This window comes from Perognathus longimembris, chromosome 11 (assembly GCF_023159225.1).
Source record: "Perognathus longimembris pacificus isolate PPM17 chromosome 11, ASM2315922v1, whole genome shotgun sequence".
Classification (NCBI taxonomy): Eukaryota; Metazoa; Chordata; class Mammalia; order Rodentia; family Heteromyidae; genus Perognathus; species Perognathus longimembris.
The window spans coordinates 58,250,941-58,269,054 of NC_063171.1; the positions used below are offsets into that span (position 1 = coordinate 58,250,941).

The 18,114-nt window shown below is 56.0% G+C and overlaps 1 protein-coding gene across 1 annotated transcript in view; it reads right to left on the reverse strand.

The window, feature by feature from the left end:
- The window catches only part of Nfasc (neurofascin), a 158,144-nt gene that overhangs the window by 15,459 nt on the left and 124,571 nt on the right, over positions 1–18,114 (reverse strand). Inside the window, 9 exon segments of the mRNA XM_048357419.1 lie at positions 4,887–4,901; positions 7,039–7,212; positions 8,315–8,437; positions 9,482–9,686; positions 12,128–12,243; positions 13,849–14,071; positions 15,877–15,947; positions 16,921–17,118; positions 17,329–17,430. Of these exon segments, the coding sequence (XP_048213376.1) occupies positions 4,887–4,901; positions 7,039–7,212; positions 8,315–8,437; positions 9,482–9,686; positions 12,128–12,243; positions 13,849–14,071; positions 15,877–15,947; positions 16,921–17,118; positions 17,329–17,430 (1,227 nt within the window).

The window sequence follows — 18,114 nt, forward strand, 5'->3', positions numbered from 1 at the left end:
CACAGCCATGAGGGCAGGAAGAGAATGAAGCCCAGGGCGCGTTTCATTTTCTTCTCATGGTCTGTGTGGCTTGCAGCCCCTGGCATGCACCCAGGCGAGGATGAGCGTGACGGGGGGGGGGGGGGGGAGATGCACACCGAATCGCTCAGACTCCAGCAGCGGCACGGGGCTCGGGGGAAATGCCACCTAGACGGACCTGAACAGCGCCAGTGGGGTCCAGCCCTGCAGCCCTGGCCGCAGAGGTGGGCAGGAGCCAGGCCCTGTCTGGCAGGGGCTCAGGGTGGCCTGGCATGCCCAGATCTCCACTCCTAAGTCATGTTCTGCCACACTCGCTGTAGTTCAGACACCCAGCCCAGCCACAGGGAGAGGGAAGCCCCCACTCTGTGAGCGACCTTGCAAGCCCCGTCTGCTGCCAGCCTCTCCTGTCCACCTGGCCTCCTTTCCCTATGCCTCCTTTCTGTCTGTCTCTCTTCTCTTCCTTCTTTGCCATATATGGTGAACTCTCTCTCCTCCCTCCATCCCTCCCTCCATCCCTCCCTCCCTCTTTCCCACCCTTCCTCTCTTCCTTCCTCGCTTTTGGGGTCCACAACCCCCCCTCCCAGTCCTTCTAGTCACATTAGAACTCGGGAAAGGGCTCACACTGTGGCAAGACAATCTCCCCAGCCACAGGAGAGACATGAACCCCAAGTGCAGGTGCGTGCCATGCTGGCCGTCCTTTCTGCACCAATCTCCCTCTGGGCCCCAGCACGGCTCAGAGCCGGGTTGCCCTCCCCTCTCCCCCCATCCAAGGCTGCTCTTCCACACCAGCCAGCCCTGGAACCTAGTCTAGACATGTGACACTTTTTCACAGCTCTCCTTCCTGGGAAAAGGAGGGTGTAAGGGACACGGACACAGGGCTGCTCTGTCCCTCGTCTCCACATCAGTCTTTATGAAAGCCGAGTAGGAGGCTGTCAGGAGGGCAAGAGCTCGAGCCAGAGCGAGGCAGAGCCACCTCTCCTCTGGGTGCTCGATCTCCTGTGACCTGACCGTGGCTAGGTTCCTGGTGTCACGCCAGTGGTAGGGATCCTAGACACAAGCAGGTCCCTAACTCCCTTCCTGGCCTCAGCTCTCCAGAGGTTCCCCCGCCCCACCATCCCTGCAGGAAGCTGGGTGGGAGCCAGGGAACTATTTCCACAAGGAGAATCAAGGATCTGAAGCCTAAGCCCACTCAATCAGAGCCCGGCTAACACAAGCCCTTTTATTCTCTGGGTCTCCAGTATTATGAGGTTCCCATAGAGAAGGAAGAAATATTCCTGGGGTCCCTGCAGCATCTCTACTTGACCATGCCGCTTACAGCCCATAGATTCTTAGGCAAGTTCGGAGCCACCAACGCTGTATTTCCCAAACCACCTCCAGCCCCTGGTCGGTTCTCAGACGTGAGGAAGACATGGGAAGAGGGGACACAGTCTCCCTTTCTCTTTTTTTTTTTTTTTTGCCAGTCGTGGGCCTTGGACTCAGGGCCTGAGCACTGTCCCTGGCTTCTTCCTGCTCAAGGCTAGCACTCTGCCACTTGAGCCACAGCGCCGCTTCTGGCCGTTTTCTGTATATGTGGTGCTGGGGAATCGAACCTAGGGCCTCGTGTATCCGAGGCAGGCACTCTTGCCGCTAGGCTATATCCCCAGCCCCTCCCTTTCTCATTCTTTATGCAAGGTGGTATTCAGCTCAGCTCAAAGTGGTCTCAGGTCTGAAAAGTCGGCTCAGTGGAACACACGGCAGCAAAGACTAGGCTGTTCTACCCACCAAGGCAACGTGGGAACACAGCACACGCACCAACAGAAAAGCCAGCTCTATCCCGGCCTGGTCCCGGCGTGGCCCTGGCTACGACCACACAGGGGTCCCTGCTGCTTGGCGCTGCCCAAAGGGACACGAAGAGGCTATTTTGCCCATCAGGCTGGCCGGCTTCCACTGAGTACCTTATCAGTACTAAGTAGACTCTACTCTTTCTGGCAGATGAAATGCTCTCAAGGCCTCTCTTCCTGGACTATGTAAATGGCATCAGCGGCTTGGAACTCAAACCGTTCCCCATGTAGAGCTCAGGGATCTTCGCTTCCCTTCCCTCACATACACTAGTTGTCGATTTCCCCAGACCCCCGAATCCAAGCTGGTCACCCCCAAAGCCACACAGACTCTCACGTAGGTCTTCCTAATAGAGGATACACAGACCCACACCATCCACTTCCTCAGGGCCTGCCTGCTTCCTGAACAATCTTTCAAGTACCCCAGGGACGGAGAAGCTAGGCAGGTTGGAGCAGGTTCCTCACTTTGCAAACTGCTCAGAGATGTGAGTGGGAAATGACTTTGGGGATGCTCTCGCCTCCTCTGAAGGCGGCAATTCTCTCTGGGGCTGGGTACCCGGCTTCTTTCCCTCTGCTCCGCGGCAGGCTGTTAGCAAGAGGTCACAGGAAGTGAGAGAAGGCAGAAGCCACTGTCCTAATGGCTTCCCCAGGTGCTCACCATTGGCGTTTCCACCTCAGCCAGCTGTCACAGCTGGCAAACCAAGCACCTGCTGCCCCACTCATCAGCTGTGTCTATTGTCCCTGAGCTGGACAGGGCTACCTCAGACAGGGAGGGTAGAGGCAGGGAGGAAGGGACAGAGGGGAGGCACAGTAGTCGGGAGGTGAGCTGCCAGAGGCCGGGACAAGTACAGGAGGAGATAAGCTCTCCATGGAGAAATCCATCACTGCCTGATCAAAGGAGAGCCAGTCACCCAGTCCTGGGCTGAGCTGGGGGGAGGGGAGGAGGCACTAAGCCCCACAGTGGGGCTGGCTTACAAGCAGAGCGCACACCAGGCGGACTTGTTCCTGGGCTGCATTCTGTTTCCAGCCACGGCAGGACAATGAGTTTGACAGCAATCCTGGTCAGTGCTCAAGGGAAACCGTGACCAGGCAACCAAGAACGGGGAGAGGGGTCTCGGTTACCTAAGAGGTTCTAGGAAAATCAAAGATCCTCCCTCCCCCCGCGAACAAAGGCAGGGTCAACTCCATGGGGGCTAAGGGTTTTCTACTGGAGTATGGGGGAGCACTGTGAGGGAGAGATGACATGTCTCCTTTACTTTCTGTCCCCCCCCCCCAAGCCTGCCACAGAGCTGAGCATGGATCAGAACCCCCCCGCGCACATTTGCAGCTCTGAGCTACATTAAAGAAGAGGAGCGCAGCTTCCAGTCACTCCAAGGTGTGATGTTTGGTCAAAACCGCCCACATGGCGTGCGGACTACCAGGGCCAAGCCACAGATTGCCGGGCAGATGGGCGGCCGTCCTAACAGACCGCAGAGACAGTCTTCGGTGGGGGAGACGGATACGAGCGGATCAGTTGTGGGAAAAGGAGCCCAGGCTTGGGAGGATGAGAAAGGAGAGTGGTGGGCTGGGTGCCCGGCCCACGTCAGAAATGTAGAACCTGAGCATCTCAGCTTTGGCACCTAGGGCCCGTGCAGAAGGTGCCGATGAATGTAAGCGGGGCATCTGATATTATTGGCACATCTCATTTACCAAAAAAAAAAAAGCGCAACCTGCCCCTAGCTACGGTGTGACCTGGAAGCTAGAATCTGGGAGACACACTGGGTGGAAGGACAGAGCCCCTGAGTTCCCTCCACATACTACGGGAGCCTGGATCATTCTAAAGGGAAGCAGGCACAACATTTCTCATCCCCTTTGTGACCGCCACTCACACGAGGGCAGCATGGACGGGCGCAGATACAGACTCCCTGCCGCATACCCACCTGCCGGGGTCCCGGGGTGCCGGGGTGGGGGAGGGGACAATGGACTTGACCCATGAGCTCTGCACTGACTCCTAGGGCTTGCTCTGCCTCTCCCCCCGTTAGGCTGCCTGAGGTCATGGTTGCGAAAGAGAGCCATACATAAACTTGAACCCACCGGGAAGTGTGGCAAGGCTGGCTCTCTCCCTGGCACGCAGACCCAGGACCATCCTAGCAGAGGGGGGCTGCCGACCTATGTGGAGGCGCTGGCCTGGCTGGCCTGGAGACCCAGGAAAGGTGTGGGGGTAGACAGCTGGGGGAGGGGAGCACCCACAGCTTCGCTGGCAAAACGTATGCGAACTGAAGGAAGCAGGGCGTACGCAACAGAAATAGAATCAACCCAGAAAGGCGGTGGGGAGACAAAGGAGCGAAGGCGGGAGGAAACCAAACCGGGCAAGGTGGCGTCCTATCTCCAAAGCCCAGCCTGGGTCTCTGGGCCTGGCTTCCCAGGCCCCCGGGGTGGGGGGCGCCCTCCACGCTAATGGCCCTGAGAAGCTGGTTCTTTGAGGGGCGAGGGGACGATCGTCCCGCCACGTCCCCTGCGACCCCAGGTCCTGGAGCACCGGGCCCTGCTCAGGGACTCACTCGCTCAATTTACTCCCACCGACGAGAGCCCGTGGTCGCTGGTGGACTCGGTGCCAAGCCCCATGCTGCATGCAAGGCCAGCATGCACGCGTGCTCACCCTTTCAAGGGACGGTGACCTGACCGGGCGCCAGGAGCCAGCTGTCCCTGCTTCATCCAGCATGCCTTCCAGGGCCATCGCGGTGCCCAGGCAAGGGAATTCATCACTCAGCATCAAAGACAATGGCAATTCCGAGGAGGGGCTGGGGGCCTACGTGTAAGCCATCCTCCTCTTCAGTGGGGCCAAGCGTTAAATGAAGTGGCGTTGGGGGGGAGGTACATGCTTGCCCCCCCCCCCCCCACTCCATGCTCCATGAACACCTTCCTCGAAAGTCTGGCTTTCCCGTCACTGAAAGGGTGAGTCCGAAGCATGCATGTGGCCTGAGCCTTTTTCTCCTGCTCCACCCAGGCTGGGCTGGGCTGCACCTGCTTAGCCCCATGCTATGCCCGTTACCTCTGCTGCTGGTACGGTACCTGCGGTTGGAGTAGCTTCAGACACAGCACCCAAGGTGGCCAGAGAGAGAGAGAGAGAGAGGGGAGAGGATGAGAGAAGGAAGAGAAAACAGAGCACAGGTGAAACCACAGGACACGCGGGTGGAGGAAGTGGGGCTCACCTTGACAGCATGGCCAAGTGCTGGCTGCCACCCTGAGGATGTTAACTGGTATTCAGGGGTCACAGTTAACCGCCCCTAGAGTTAGACAGGCTCCTACCTTCCCTCCTTTCAATACACTCTTCCTAACACTATTCAAGGATTACTCACCTAGGAGGTAGCAGTAAGGGCAATTGGTCCAGGATACTAGGTCCCTGGTACTTTCTTCAAGGGCATGTTCTGCTCTGGCTGCATTGTGTGACCCTCTAAGATGCAGGAATTGGGGATGTAAGATGGGGGTGGGGCAGGAGAACACTTAGCCTGGCCAAGGATAGTTCCTGTATCTTCACTGGAAGATGCTAAACAGTGTTGAGGAAGAAGGCATCTGTGTGTGTGTGTGTGTGTGTGTGTGTGTGTGTGTGTGTGTGTTCAGTGGTCTTTTCCTCTACAGCTTGCAAAGTAGGGCCTTTGAAAAATAGCAGCTCTGAAACCCTGAAGCCCCTGGATCCTGCTGCCCCAATCTTTCCTACTTGTTGTACTTTATGGGAAAAAGAACCCAAGTGTATACTGAGCACCCTGGGGTGGGGTGGGGGGTCTAAGAATTGCCCACAAATTCCTAAGCTAAAAAGAAAAAGGCCTTTGTTGTCTTGTGCTCTGGCGCTGCAGAAGTTCCCAGGCAGTTGTCCCCGGAGCTGGATAATGGGGCATTGTCTGGCGTCTGGGCTGGGTGGGGAAGAGGCACCCTGTATTTCTATCTCCACACAGAGCTATTGAGACATTGCCATGGCCTGGCCCGGCCTCTGGTAACAGGCTCCAGCAGTCACTTACCTAAGTCCCCCAGTGCTAATCAACCTTCTGAGTGCCCACAGGTTGGAAGAGGACACCAGGAACGGGAGCTTGTTGTGTGTCTCACTCCTGACTTACAAGAGCAGAGGGACACAGGCAGAATGGCCAGCCCTCTGCTTTTGCCCAGACCCCCTTTCCTGCCGTGGGGCTGAGCAGAAAGAAATGCAGGAGTGCTGAGGTCGCTGCACACAGGGAGCCTGGGCTGGGGTCAGTGCAGCAAGGCCCGGCAGCCCCAGAGGAAGGGAAGTTGCCCCTCTGTGAGGAGAGGTGCTCAGGAGCCCCGCTCAGAAGACCCATCCAGGGGCCCCACCCAGGTTAGGGCCAGGCTGTGGGAACCTGGCCTTCTGGAGAAAGTAGTAGACATGATAGCTTGGCGTTACTCTTCTGGGATGTCACATAGTCCCCTCCTCTGGCCGGCCTTCATTCCCTTCATCCATGCTAAGCATGCAATCAGATATTCTTGTGGTTGTCTCTAGATCGTGTGAACATCCTGTTACCTGTGCGCCCCTTGTTTCTGGCAGTACCTGCCACAGCACACTGAGTACTCAAGAGATGGTTATTGCATAGACCACTATACATTTAGTGAGGCAAGAGGGTCCCCATCCAACACTGAGGTTTCTTTCAAACTTGCATTCCTGGCGAGCCTGCAGTGCCCTCTAGTGGAGACCTCAGGTGGGTGCAGCTCTGGTGGGGGACAGGCCGGGTCCCTTGAGGACTCAACTCTAGATGAGGTTGGCTTGGCCAAGGGCTGTTCACACGTTTCCCTTCTTCTGCATAGCCAGAAAACTCATCCAACTCAGGCTGCGAGGAGGAATCGCATTCTCTGCGCTACTCTTCATCTGAGCCAGCAGGCCCTTTCCCCTACCTCCTTTCAGCTTTGCCCTGGAGGAGAGAAGATTCCCCCTGTGCTCTCAGTAATAATATGCCTGCCTCCTCCAGCAGGAAAGTCCAATTCTTTGGAGTTCATTAGCACATTTATTTCCAACTCATGCTCTCTTCCTATTTCTCTACTGGAAGGAAAGATGGTTGGTGTTAAATAGCTGAGTAAATTAGGGCAAAGTAACGCCTCAGGTCTGACGGTATCTACGGGCATCCGACTTTGCCAGCAGCCCTCTGTCTCCTGCCAGGGACTGGAGGCCCAGGCCCCTGTGTGCTTCCCCAGGTATCTGGATTGACTGTCACGGACCTACCTTCATTCGGAGGCGCAGGAGACTCCTCCGTGACAGCTTCCCCAGAGCCCACCTGCGTCCTGGCGCTGAGGGTAAAGCGGTAGCGGGACACGGGGTCTGCCCTCTGCATCGAGAACTTGGTCTGATTGGGAGAAAAGTTCTCCACCATCTGCTTCCCCACTTTGGTTCCGTTAACTGCAGGGAGAAAGGCAGTGAGCGGGAGTTTCGGATTCCTATGACGGATTACAAGGCCTGCAGCTGGAAGGATCCAGCTATCCTGATTTCTGGAAAGGAAACCAGTGGCTCCTGGCTGGTGCTGTTTAAGGGTTGGTTCCAAGGCGGAACATGGGGCAAAACTTCCTTCCTTGCTCCTGGATTATAGCCCTGGGTCAGTTCTCCACCCTGCCCACTGTCTCTAGCTCACTGCAGTCCTGTAGCTGATTCTGAAAGATTCCCGAGCCCTTCAGCAAGGACAAAGCTCTTGAGTTCTTGTCTGATGGGAACTGCTTCCTCTGTGAGATACTGGTCCGGAGCCTTCCCATTAGGGTGTATGGGCGCATAGTTGGCTAGTGAACTTGTTAACAAAATCTGGAGCCCCGAGGTATAGCATGGCCCGTACTGGAAGGCTTAAAGATTTTCAAACGTAATGACTCTCCAGTCCCTGAATGTCGAGGCTCTCCTGATCCACACCCCTGCTCTGGGTCACTCCCCATTTCCTGGCTGCTCCATGCATGGCCATCTTACATCAAAGGACACCTTCTTAAGGTGTCTGTGGGTGCCTGAACACGTGCTGTCTGCTCCTCAGACGGAAGTGCCATGGCATGAAGACACACAGACGCTGGAGCTAGAACATTCCTGAGACTCATTAGACTAGGATTCTCTTGGTCCCAGCTGTCACCCGAGACGTTCCCTGTAGACAGGGCTGTATACGGAGAGCCAGGGTTTTGCCTTGCCTACCTCCCGTCACCCTCTGAGGGACCTTTCTTTGGCCTCTCCCTTCTTCCACGAAGCCCTCGGCACCCTCAGACTTCTTCTCAACTCCTTAGAGGGCGAGGAACTTCTTTTCTGCCATGGGCCATTTGGATGTTTGAACATTCATTGGCCATACAAAAATTATGCATATAGGCAGATGGGCCCCAGGCAGCCGTTGAAACACACATGTCTGTCCTGTCATGTACCAGATGACGTCTCTGGTTTTATCAGCCCAGAGGACCAGAGTTCCCAACCCCCTGCAGGATCTGCCCCCACCCCCGGCTCCCCGCCACCAACGACTCTCGAGTGTCAGGGCAGGACGTACAGGCCACATATTTGAGGATGTATCCAATCAGGATCCCATTGGGGTGCTCCGGATGGTCCCACTCCAGGTTGATTGTCTCCAGGTTGGGCTGCCGGACTCGGAAACGCCTGGGGGCACTGGGTACTTGGGGAAGGAGGAGAGAGCAGGGGAGAGGGAGGGAGGAGGGGAGGATGAGGAAAACACAAGAAACAAAGCACAGGCATGAAGGCATTGTCCTTGGGCAACCCCACCTGGATAGCAGCTCAACCAGAAACAAGAGGGCAGAGTGCAGACCCGCTGCCTGTCCAGACTCGACCCTGTACTTGGCACACCTGAAGACACAATCCTGCAGGAAGCCCTGCAAGCCAGGCAGAGCCATTTCCAGAGCCAGTCCCAGGAAAAGAACCAATCATACATTGGTTACAGCCCAATTCCCAGCTACAGTCTTGCCATTGGGTCTCGGAGCAGGCCCAGGCTTCTGAGCCAAGGGCACCAGGTTCAGGGGTGAAGAGAAAGTCAAGCAAAACCAGCTGAGGGGGTACAAAGACAGGAATGAAGAAATGTAGTGTTCACCTGACTTACGTAACCGTCGCCCCTCTGCACATCACCTTTAGAATAACAAGACTTAATTTTAAAAAATTTAGGGAAGAAAAAGAGAAAATAAGAGAACTACAAGGGAGAGAAGAATGGGGAAATAAGAGTTAAGGAGGAAGGGAGAAAAAAACGAAGGCAAAGCCAATGCAAAGTGAACAGAAGAGGTCTGGCAAGAACACAGGCCAGGTTCTTCCCAGGTGTTGGGATGTCAGGCCTGAGAAGCCGCGACCCTCGGGAGTGGGGAGTGGCACCCGCGCCCCTCTGCAGACGCCACGTGCCCAGGGTGCCCCTTCACCCGCGCGTCTTGAGGCGGTGGAGAGGCTGACGAAGGCTGTGCGGCCCAACACATCTTCCAGGTGACTCCATCCATGGGCTGCCTTCTGTCTCAGACACATCTCCCCCCGGGCAGGTTGCCTTGGTGCCGGATGCTCTGCGCCGGGGTGGAACTGTCCAGCCTGCTGCTCGTCTACAACTCGAGGTCCAGCAGGTGTCACCTTGCTCCATCCACGCCGAGTCTCGCTGGAGCTGTCCCGGGCCTTCCATTGGGTGCTACCCTCCTCCTGCCCACCCGGAAGAGCTGCAGGTCAGACCTACCTCCTTCTGGAGTGGTGAACTCCTTGGTTTCGCTGCGAGGCCCATCGCCTCTCCCATTGACCACAACCATTTCCAGCTTGTAGTTACTATAGGGGAAGAGGCGGGACACCACGCCTCGGTTGCGCTCGCTGGAGAAGCTGGCTTGCTGTCTCTTCTGAGATACCCACAGGTTCTTCAGCAAGCTGCTCTCCCTCCAGTAGTAGGCCTTCGGGACAGAGGCGGGCTGGTGAGTGTAGGGCAGCAGGCAGGGTTAGTGGTTAGTGGTGGAAGGAGTAATGGGTCTTCCTTTGCTTGCTACGGGCTCCAAGTCTCGGATGACTTCCTCAGTCCTGCCTGGGGTCAGGGAAGCGGCCGTAGGCCTCTCCATCCAAGAGCCACATGTGCACAGGATTTTATGTGGAACAAGGAGTTGGCTGTTGTGTCACGTGTTTTCTGGGCCACCTCACCTCTCTGGAAATGGGTGACTGGCCGTACTTCCATCTGAGCTGGCCCAACCCTAAGACTGAGGTCCAGGCTGGGGAACACAACTCAAGGAGCTCGTGCCCAATCCCAAACAGGAGCCAGGGGTCCCAGCAGGGAGAGCTGCGCTCGGTGCTCCGAGACCTCATCACCGTGAGCTGGATTAGTATGGTTTAATGGAGGCGGGCAGGCGTTGACAAGCAGCAGGTTACACGTCTGAATGTGAGCAAAGGTCGGCTGAATCCTCTGAAGTCAAATGGTTTCTTTTCATATTGCTGGAGACTTCTGGAGATGAGCAGGCCCATGGGGAGGACGGTCCGGGTCAGTGGGTGTGAGGGCAGGGCTGCGGAGGGCAGAGCTGGGGTGGGACCGAGTGGGTGGTGGCGGAGCGCAGCAGTGTCGCAGGGTGCGGCGAGGGTGGGATTAGCAGTGGGTAAGAAGCTACAGGTCAGCCTGTGGCGGCAGTGCCACCAGGCTGCCCATAGTTAAAAAAAAAGAGTCCAGGCTTAAGGGGTGCTTTTGGCCAGAAAAATCTCCAGGCGTGTAGACCGAGGACACGAGTGAAGGGCCAGGGAGGAGCCCACGGGAGTGCGCATGGCACTTCATTCACCCTGTCCTACTCGCCAAGTTCCTGTCCCAAGAGGAGGCTGACCCTGCTATCTGTCCCCGACTGTCCACCAGCCAAATCTATTTGTTAACGGAGACAAGGCCTCATTCTGCAGCCCAGACTGGCCAAACTCATGGCGCTCCTGCCTCAGCCTCCGTGGGAGTGCTGGATTACAGGTGTGTAGCACCAGATGAGTTTATGAGCCCACTCGTGGTGCGCTCCGAGGTCACAGAGGCAGCGGTGACCTCCGGCCACGGCTTCCCTTGCTTGCCTCCCGGCCGTCCCGAGGGAACGTCTCGTGTACTCCGGGCTTGTTCTCCCTTCTCCCATCTCTACTCAGCCTCTGAGGACAGATGCCTGGGCAGAAACTGCTCCTAGCAGATAGGACAACCCAGGCTTGGGTAATCTGTGCGCTCAGTATGAGTTGGCTGAGACCGGGAGGGCGCCTGCACCCATTTAGTGGCTTGGCCCGGTAGTGTGGCTCCCCAAAACCAGGCTGTGGGGGGGGGAGGGAGGCAATGGCTCAGTGGGACAACTAGGGAAAGGGGCGTAGGGCCTTCATACTGCACAGGAAGATACACGTGTATCCGTCCTCACACGCATGACACCCGCGTGTGCAGGTGAAATCAACTCAACCTCCCATGTTGAGGCTGAGCCTCTCGGCATATCTGCAAAGCTCATCTGAGGGTGGGGGTGTGGTCTTACAGGACCACATTGAGGACAGGGGTCCTGCGAGGTTAAAACGGAGCCTAGGACCTAGGGACGTCAAGGCTACCTCACACCACCTCACGGACAGGCTTGTGGGAAACACACACCTACTGCACGACCAGCCACGTGAACATACGGGAATACAACGATGCACCTGGGTAACACCTGACGAGAAGAACCAGGCATGACTAGTTCACGCGTTTACTATGCTGTCCTCGCCGTCATTATTTTGTACTTTTTAGACACCGTAGAACGCCCTGGTGTACAGCCGAACAGCCTCACGCAACCCGTGGTTTTGGCTTCTCTCCTTTTTCTGTTTTGCCTTCTGGTGAGGCTGGGTTTCAACCCGGGGCCTTGCACACTTGCTTCCAAGTGGTCTACCACTTGAGCCAGGACTCCAGCCCCCCCCCTTTTTTTGTTAGTTTATTTTTTGAGGTAGGATCTCACTTTTTGCCCCTGGACAGTTGTTGGACCATGACCCAACTACTTCTACCTCCCAAGTAGCAAGGATTACAGGCGTGTGCCACTGTACCGAGCCCCTTCTGCATCTCTTGATTACACGAAGAGGCCAGGCCAAGTGATTCTGTGTATGAAGTCTGTGTAAGGACGCTATGATGCCTAAACAATGATGAAATTGCCTAGTGACTCATCTCTCAGGCCACAACCCCTTGGTTAAAGGAGATAGGGCTGTACATACACATACATATTTGGGGAGTGTATTTTTGAACAGTTCATCTTAGACATCATCTTGAATCAACTTTGGATCCAACAAATATCCCTGTGACCCCGTCCAAACACCTCAGGCTGGCGTCTGCTGCCCCTGGGCCCTGTTAGCAAGCTGGGTAGTTAGGGGAGGGAGGCGGCTTCCTCACTCGGTACTCTCTGAGTTGGCCCTGGACCGTGTCGGAGTAGACGCGGTTCCACTGAAGGCTGATGGCTGTGCTGTTCATGACTCGGATTTTAACTTCGGTGGGCGCAGCCCTGGGATCTGCAATGCGTTGGGACAGAGAGCAGGTTATACAGGCAAGGCTGGACCTCACCCTCGAGGGTCCCCGCTGACTTGTTCTTTGCCAGCCTGTCCTCCTCCCTCGCTGGACACTAGGTACCCAAGGGGGACAGGGCCAGGTCTCCTCCACAAAGCTATCTGCTCTTCCATCCCATTCTCCACTTCCCTGTGACCCGAAAGGCTGCTCTGTCTGCTGGGCACCCTTGTCCTCAAGCCTCTGGATGTGTTTGGCCAGTAGGGGGCCCCCATACGAGGTCCCAGGGAGGGGGACAAGGAAGGGTGCTGACGTCACCTCTGCTAGGGTGCAGGGGCCAAAGCCCCTGAGGGTGGTCCTCACAGGTGACTCAGGTGTCCCCCTGCACCTCAAGGCTCAGACAGGCCTCTCGCTGTTGCTAGCCCTCGAGGAGGTACCTGTGCCTTGCTGTCTGTCCTCTAACACCATCTGAACACTATTAGCGTTCCCTCCGGGTGCGCATGCTCTCTGCCAGTGGGAAGCACTGGCCACAGATGGGAAATGCCTAACTTCATCTAGAGAGGGAGTTGACCCTGTGCTGCCCAGGGACCGAAGGCCAACCCCTCCCTCTGGAATACCCTCGCCCTCTCCCTGTGGCTCTGCCGTGCTTCGGAAGCCAAGCTGCCCACTCCCCCCAGTGCAGCAGGGCACAGGTAATCAGACACAGCGGGAACTGTGGGTGGCTCAGCACATCACAGCCAGAGGCCCTGTCCAGACCTGCCCAGCCAGCAGTCCTTGCTGAACTCCTGAGGGGCAGTGTCTGTCCCCATGGAGTGAGGGGCGGCGTCCCACTCACAAACACCTCCAGGGCCCAATGCTCACGTCTCCCCACCTCACTGTGAAGGGACCACAGCCTTGCTTTGGGTCCAATACCGCCCCTGAGCCTACTCCCCGTCAAGGTTCTCCCTCCTCCTTCCCTCCTGCTCACCCCATCCACTCGCCGTTCCTTCTTGGATCAGACACTGACACAGAGGGGCACGGGGGGGGGGGCGGTCAGCTAACTCCACTGACCCTCTGTGTTGCTCTGATGTGCTGGGCACAGAGAGGCCGCCACCCTCTCCCGCGGCTATGTCTGAAATCGTGATTTGCCCAGTGCCGGCCTCCAAAGAACTTTTCCTTCTATGCTCAAGGGGTGGAACCAGCACTGGGAGTGCTGGCCTGGCCTGGAACATTCTGGTCTGGTGCCTCACCCCTTCTCCTGCCTGTAGAGGGAGCCTGGCCTGTGCCCGGCTTCTTGGACTGTCTATTGATCTTTGGGATGGTGGTCCTGAAGTCTTTCTTGATGCTAGTACGGTTTGGCATGAAAGCAATCTGGCTGGGGATCCAGAGACCCGACACTTGCTGTTACAGATCTTTCTCTACAGGGCCTCCGTTTTCACATCTGTGGTGTTCGGCTGATAGGATTTCCAGGTGTGTTAGCAGGTGCGGTGTGCAGGATAGCTGTCCTTCCTGGGAGCCAGTGACATCCCCACCACCCACCACCACCACCACGGCCCACCTCCGTGTTTCTGGCCCAAGGCAGTGGCCTGGCGACGAAGGTGCTGCTGGGGAGGGGAGGGTGGACAGGTACTCACAATCTTCTCCTGAGTATCCGATGACAGTGTCCGGCTCGGGGCCTTTCCCAAAATCGTTTTCTGCCTGGACCCGAATCTCATAGGGCACATAGACAGGAGTCTGCCCCACCACGTAGCGGGAGCCCCACACTGTCACGTTGTTCCACGTGTCTCGAGTCTCCCTCCGCCGCCACTTGACGATGTAGCGCAGGTTGGGGCCAAAGGCGGAGGTGGCATTCATGGGCTGGGTAGGCAGAGACAGACAGACAGACAGGCAGGCAGGGTGGAAAAGATACAGGTGAGGCACCACCACAGCTCGCCCTGCACTGAGCACCCCACCCGGGTCTCCTAACACTGGCCATGCAGCACAGGAAGAGCCCTTCCCCTCTGCCATGTCCTCTGAGAGCCCCGATTCTGGGGAACTGTGCAGCATGGAGATTTCCTGACAGAAGCTTGACCTGAGATGCAGTTACCTGACTCTGGGAGCCAGCTACATGTACCTCAGTGCTCTGGGAGAGGCAGGTGACTATCAACAGAGCCCTTTCCTAGAAGGAGCATGGAGGACACAAGACAGACAATACAGTTTTCCCCAGAGTCCAGAATGGCAGGGGGTTAGGTCTAACCACAGCTTGCTTCCTACTGATGAATGCAAGCTTTTGGAACTGACTTCCATTCTCCAAATCTTGTCCTTCCCATGAGATCAGAGCTCCAGGTGGAGTCTGTCTCTTTATTCTTTAAGGATCTGGTCAGGAATCAGGTGCCTGGAGCCCACAGGGCGGAGCAGAACAGGTGTCCTGTACCCTATACTCAGCCGGGTGGCTCTGTTTGGTCAGGGCTACTGGAGACCATCCTTTGAGCAATAGGGATGATCGCGATTTAAGCACTGTGTCCTCTGCATCCACGATTCATGGCGGCAGCTCAGAAATGCTGCATTCAGTAACCATTTCTGCATGCCTCAGGCTTGGAAGGGCTTTGGGACCATGTGTGTCAATTTGGGTTGGGAAAATATAGCCAGTGACCCAATCCTGACCCGGGAGGAGCTTTTCAAGTTACTGAGTACACTCTCTGACTAAAGGAAGGGCCTCTCTTGAACACACCCCAGATGCTCCTGGGATGAGTTCCCCAGCACACATCCGAGCTTGTGCTAGTATTCTCTCCAGATCTTTCCTAGAGTCTAAGTGGAGTCTTTCCTTCAACAGAAGACGTTTTTACTTTGCCTGTTGGGGATTCATCTTGGCCTTAAGGGGGGACGCCGCCCTTCCCCCAGACCTGGGGCAGTGTGGAAGTGAGCCACACCTATCTCCTCCTGGGTCCGGAACCAGAAGGGATAGCTTTGAGACCATCCCCCACCTTGCACCAGCAAGCACGTGTGCTCCCTTTTCCTTTTCGCGGGCTTTTGCACAGAGGGCGGTACTATGGGAAGTGACCTTAGCCCATGAGGGAGGTCCTTGGGAGCTGCTCTTGGACGGACAAGCTCACCAGCCTATCACCAGCTTACGCTCAATCCTCGTCATCATCACTATATTACTGTGAGCCCCTCCCGAATAAACCAGATTGCTCTTGAAGCTTTCTCCGAGTCTCCGCATGCGCCTGGTTTCCTTGGTGGGGAAGGAGGGAGGAAAGGGGATCTCGTTCGGCTACGTGCACCTGAGGCCTACCCTAACTCCCCCACTCCACCCTGGCCTGCCTGCAGGTCGGGCAGCCAGGGGAGAGGGTGAGAAAGGGAGCACAGATAAGAGAGTAAGCCTAGCATCCCCACGCCAGGGGAGGCAAACCTAGCCCGGCATTGCCAACATTCTTTCTGGTTTTGTTAAGATGGGGTCTATGGAACTTGGTCACTTTTTTCCTGCTCTGCTTTGATCCTCTGTTCCTAGACACTTGTTCTGCTTGGTTCTTGGATGTGCAACACACAGATGACCTTCGTTCTCAGAGAAGAGTGGCCACCAAAACCAGCCTGGTGGTCTGAAGCACACAGTGCGGGGGAATAAAGAGAGAGGCTCCCAGGTGCACGCTGCCAGGTGACCGGGCCCAGTAAGGACGGACTCTTACCGTCCACGTGATCTCCATGTTGTTCTTTCTGGTCCCTTCTCCCTTCACATCACCAGGATTGGATTCAGGGGCTGGAATCGAAACAGACAGAAAGCTCAAGTCCAATCTGAGCCTTGCCAGGACCTGGTAAGCAACTCATCTTCCTCCCACCTAACTGGTCTCTTCTAGGCTTTGGCTTTTCTCAGCTTCTGTATATACTGGAACTTACTCTATGCATGATACGCCTCCCTAGCTAAAAGCAAATCTCCACAAAGCAGAGCTAATTTCTTTTACATTTTAATCTCTTGCCAGATAGCATTTATCATAGGCCTTCCACACTGTAGGTAGCCAATAAGCCAATCAAGCCAGATTTTCTCCTTCAGGGATCATCCACTAAATATGTTTCATACCATGTACGTTTATCTCTGGCATTTAAGGTTTTGAGGGAGTATTTCCATCCTCCCTGAGCTGGTATAATTGCAGAAATTTAAACATTACCCAAGTAAGTTAAGAAAAGGAATCAGAAATAACATCGGATTATATAACCCTGCGGTATGTACATCTTAACCATATCTCTCCCCCTTTAAAGAGGTAACTAAGCAATCATTAATAATAAAAATGAAGTTAATGCTGGGCATGGGTGTCTCATACCTATAACCCTAGTTACTCAGGAGGCTGAGATCTGAGGATCATAGTTCAAAGCCAGCCCAGGCAGGGAAGTCCATGAGATTCTTATCTCCAGTTAACCACTAGAAAACCAGAGTGGAGCTGTGGCTCAAAGTGGTAGAGCACTAGCCTTGAGCAAAAAGAGCTCAGGGACAGCACCCAGGCCCTGAGTTCAAGGCACACGCCTAATATTTATTGTGTGTTTACCACATACCAGCTGTCACGCAAGCACCCGACAGAGGCCTCCCGACACCCCTGAGGTACAGGTGCTGTCGCTGTTTCACAGATGAGGAAACAGAGCTATGAAGAAGCAAACTGCCTGTGGCTAATAACTGGGGGAGCTCATTTGAACTTGGGGCTCCTGGTTCCAGGCTTTTTAGGGAGAGCTCGAGGACTCACGTGCTCCACTGGTTCGGTAGCGCTCGGATGGTAGGCTGGGGTGACTGCTCCCCACTTCGTTGACGGCAATGACCCGGAACTGGTAGTTGACATACGGGGACAGATGGAGGACGGCTGAGTTGACACTGCCTGGGAACTTGGAATGGTCATGCCAGACCCCTGGCTGGAACTGATCCTCTTCAAACTGGACGACGTAGTCTGCACAGGCGAGGACAGAGCAACATCCTCGGCTTCCACTCACCCTTGTGTTCTCCCCGGGGAGAGTGGCACAGGGAACGCTCCTCCCAGCACGCAGAAGGGAGCCAAGGTCTCCGTGCACACATCGAGTGGGGCCGAGGGGGAGCGGATGCCAGGGAAGGCCCAGGGTCCTATGCCATCACCAGTCCTCTCTTGTGACCTTGAGCTGACCTGTGATGGGGCTGTTGTTGTCATCCCCCGGGATCCAGGTGAGCCTCACGCTCCTCTCAGCCAGGTCGGTGAGCTCCAGGTCCCGGGGTCGGTCTGGCCGTCCTGGTATCAGGGGGAGAAGACGCCACACAGGACTTGTGAGTTAGAGCCAGTCTCTCCTTGTGGTGGCCGCAGCCCCAGGCAGGCTTCTACGAATCCAACCCCACCCCACCCCAGGGCCAAGAAAGAACAAAGAGGAAATCCCACCCCTAAGAATATCCAAGAAGGTGGAGCCAGGAAATAAAGAGGATCACACAGGACATGCAGAAAACTGGGGCCAACCCATCCTGTTTCCTCAAGACGCACATCTGGAAAAGGCTGTTTTTTTCTAGACCCTCCACTCGCATTTAGACAAGCTGATGTGCGTGGGACTTTATTTCACTGCCTCATGGTCCTTATTCTCTGTGGTGTATGGAGCTCAGAGGGGCCCAGGGCCCAGGTGGGGAGTACAGTGTTGAGGGTCAGTCCTGACATGGGTCAGGAAAATGGCCTGGACACCAAGAGAGAATCCCAGGCCAGGGAGGTAAAGGACACTTAGCATATGAGTTTCAGTGATGGCGGAAGCACAGAGGGGCTGGCAGGCCTCCACACAGGGTGAGGACAGCACCCAGATCACTCGGGGGCTCCGATCTCCCTGGGGTTGTTTTCATGAGAGTAAGCGCCATCCTGGCCTGGGAGAGAGCTGTCAGCCACTCAATTGGTGTTGCGGTGGGGGTGGGGGTGGGGGAGAACATTTTGTTCCCATCT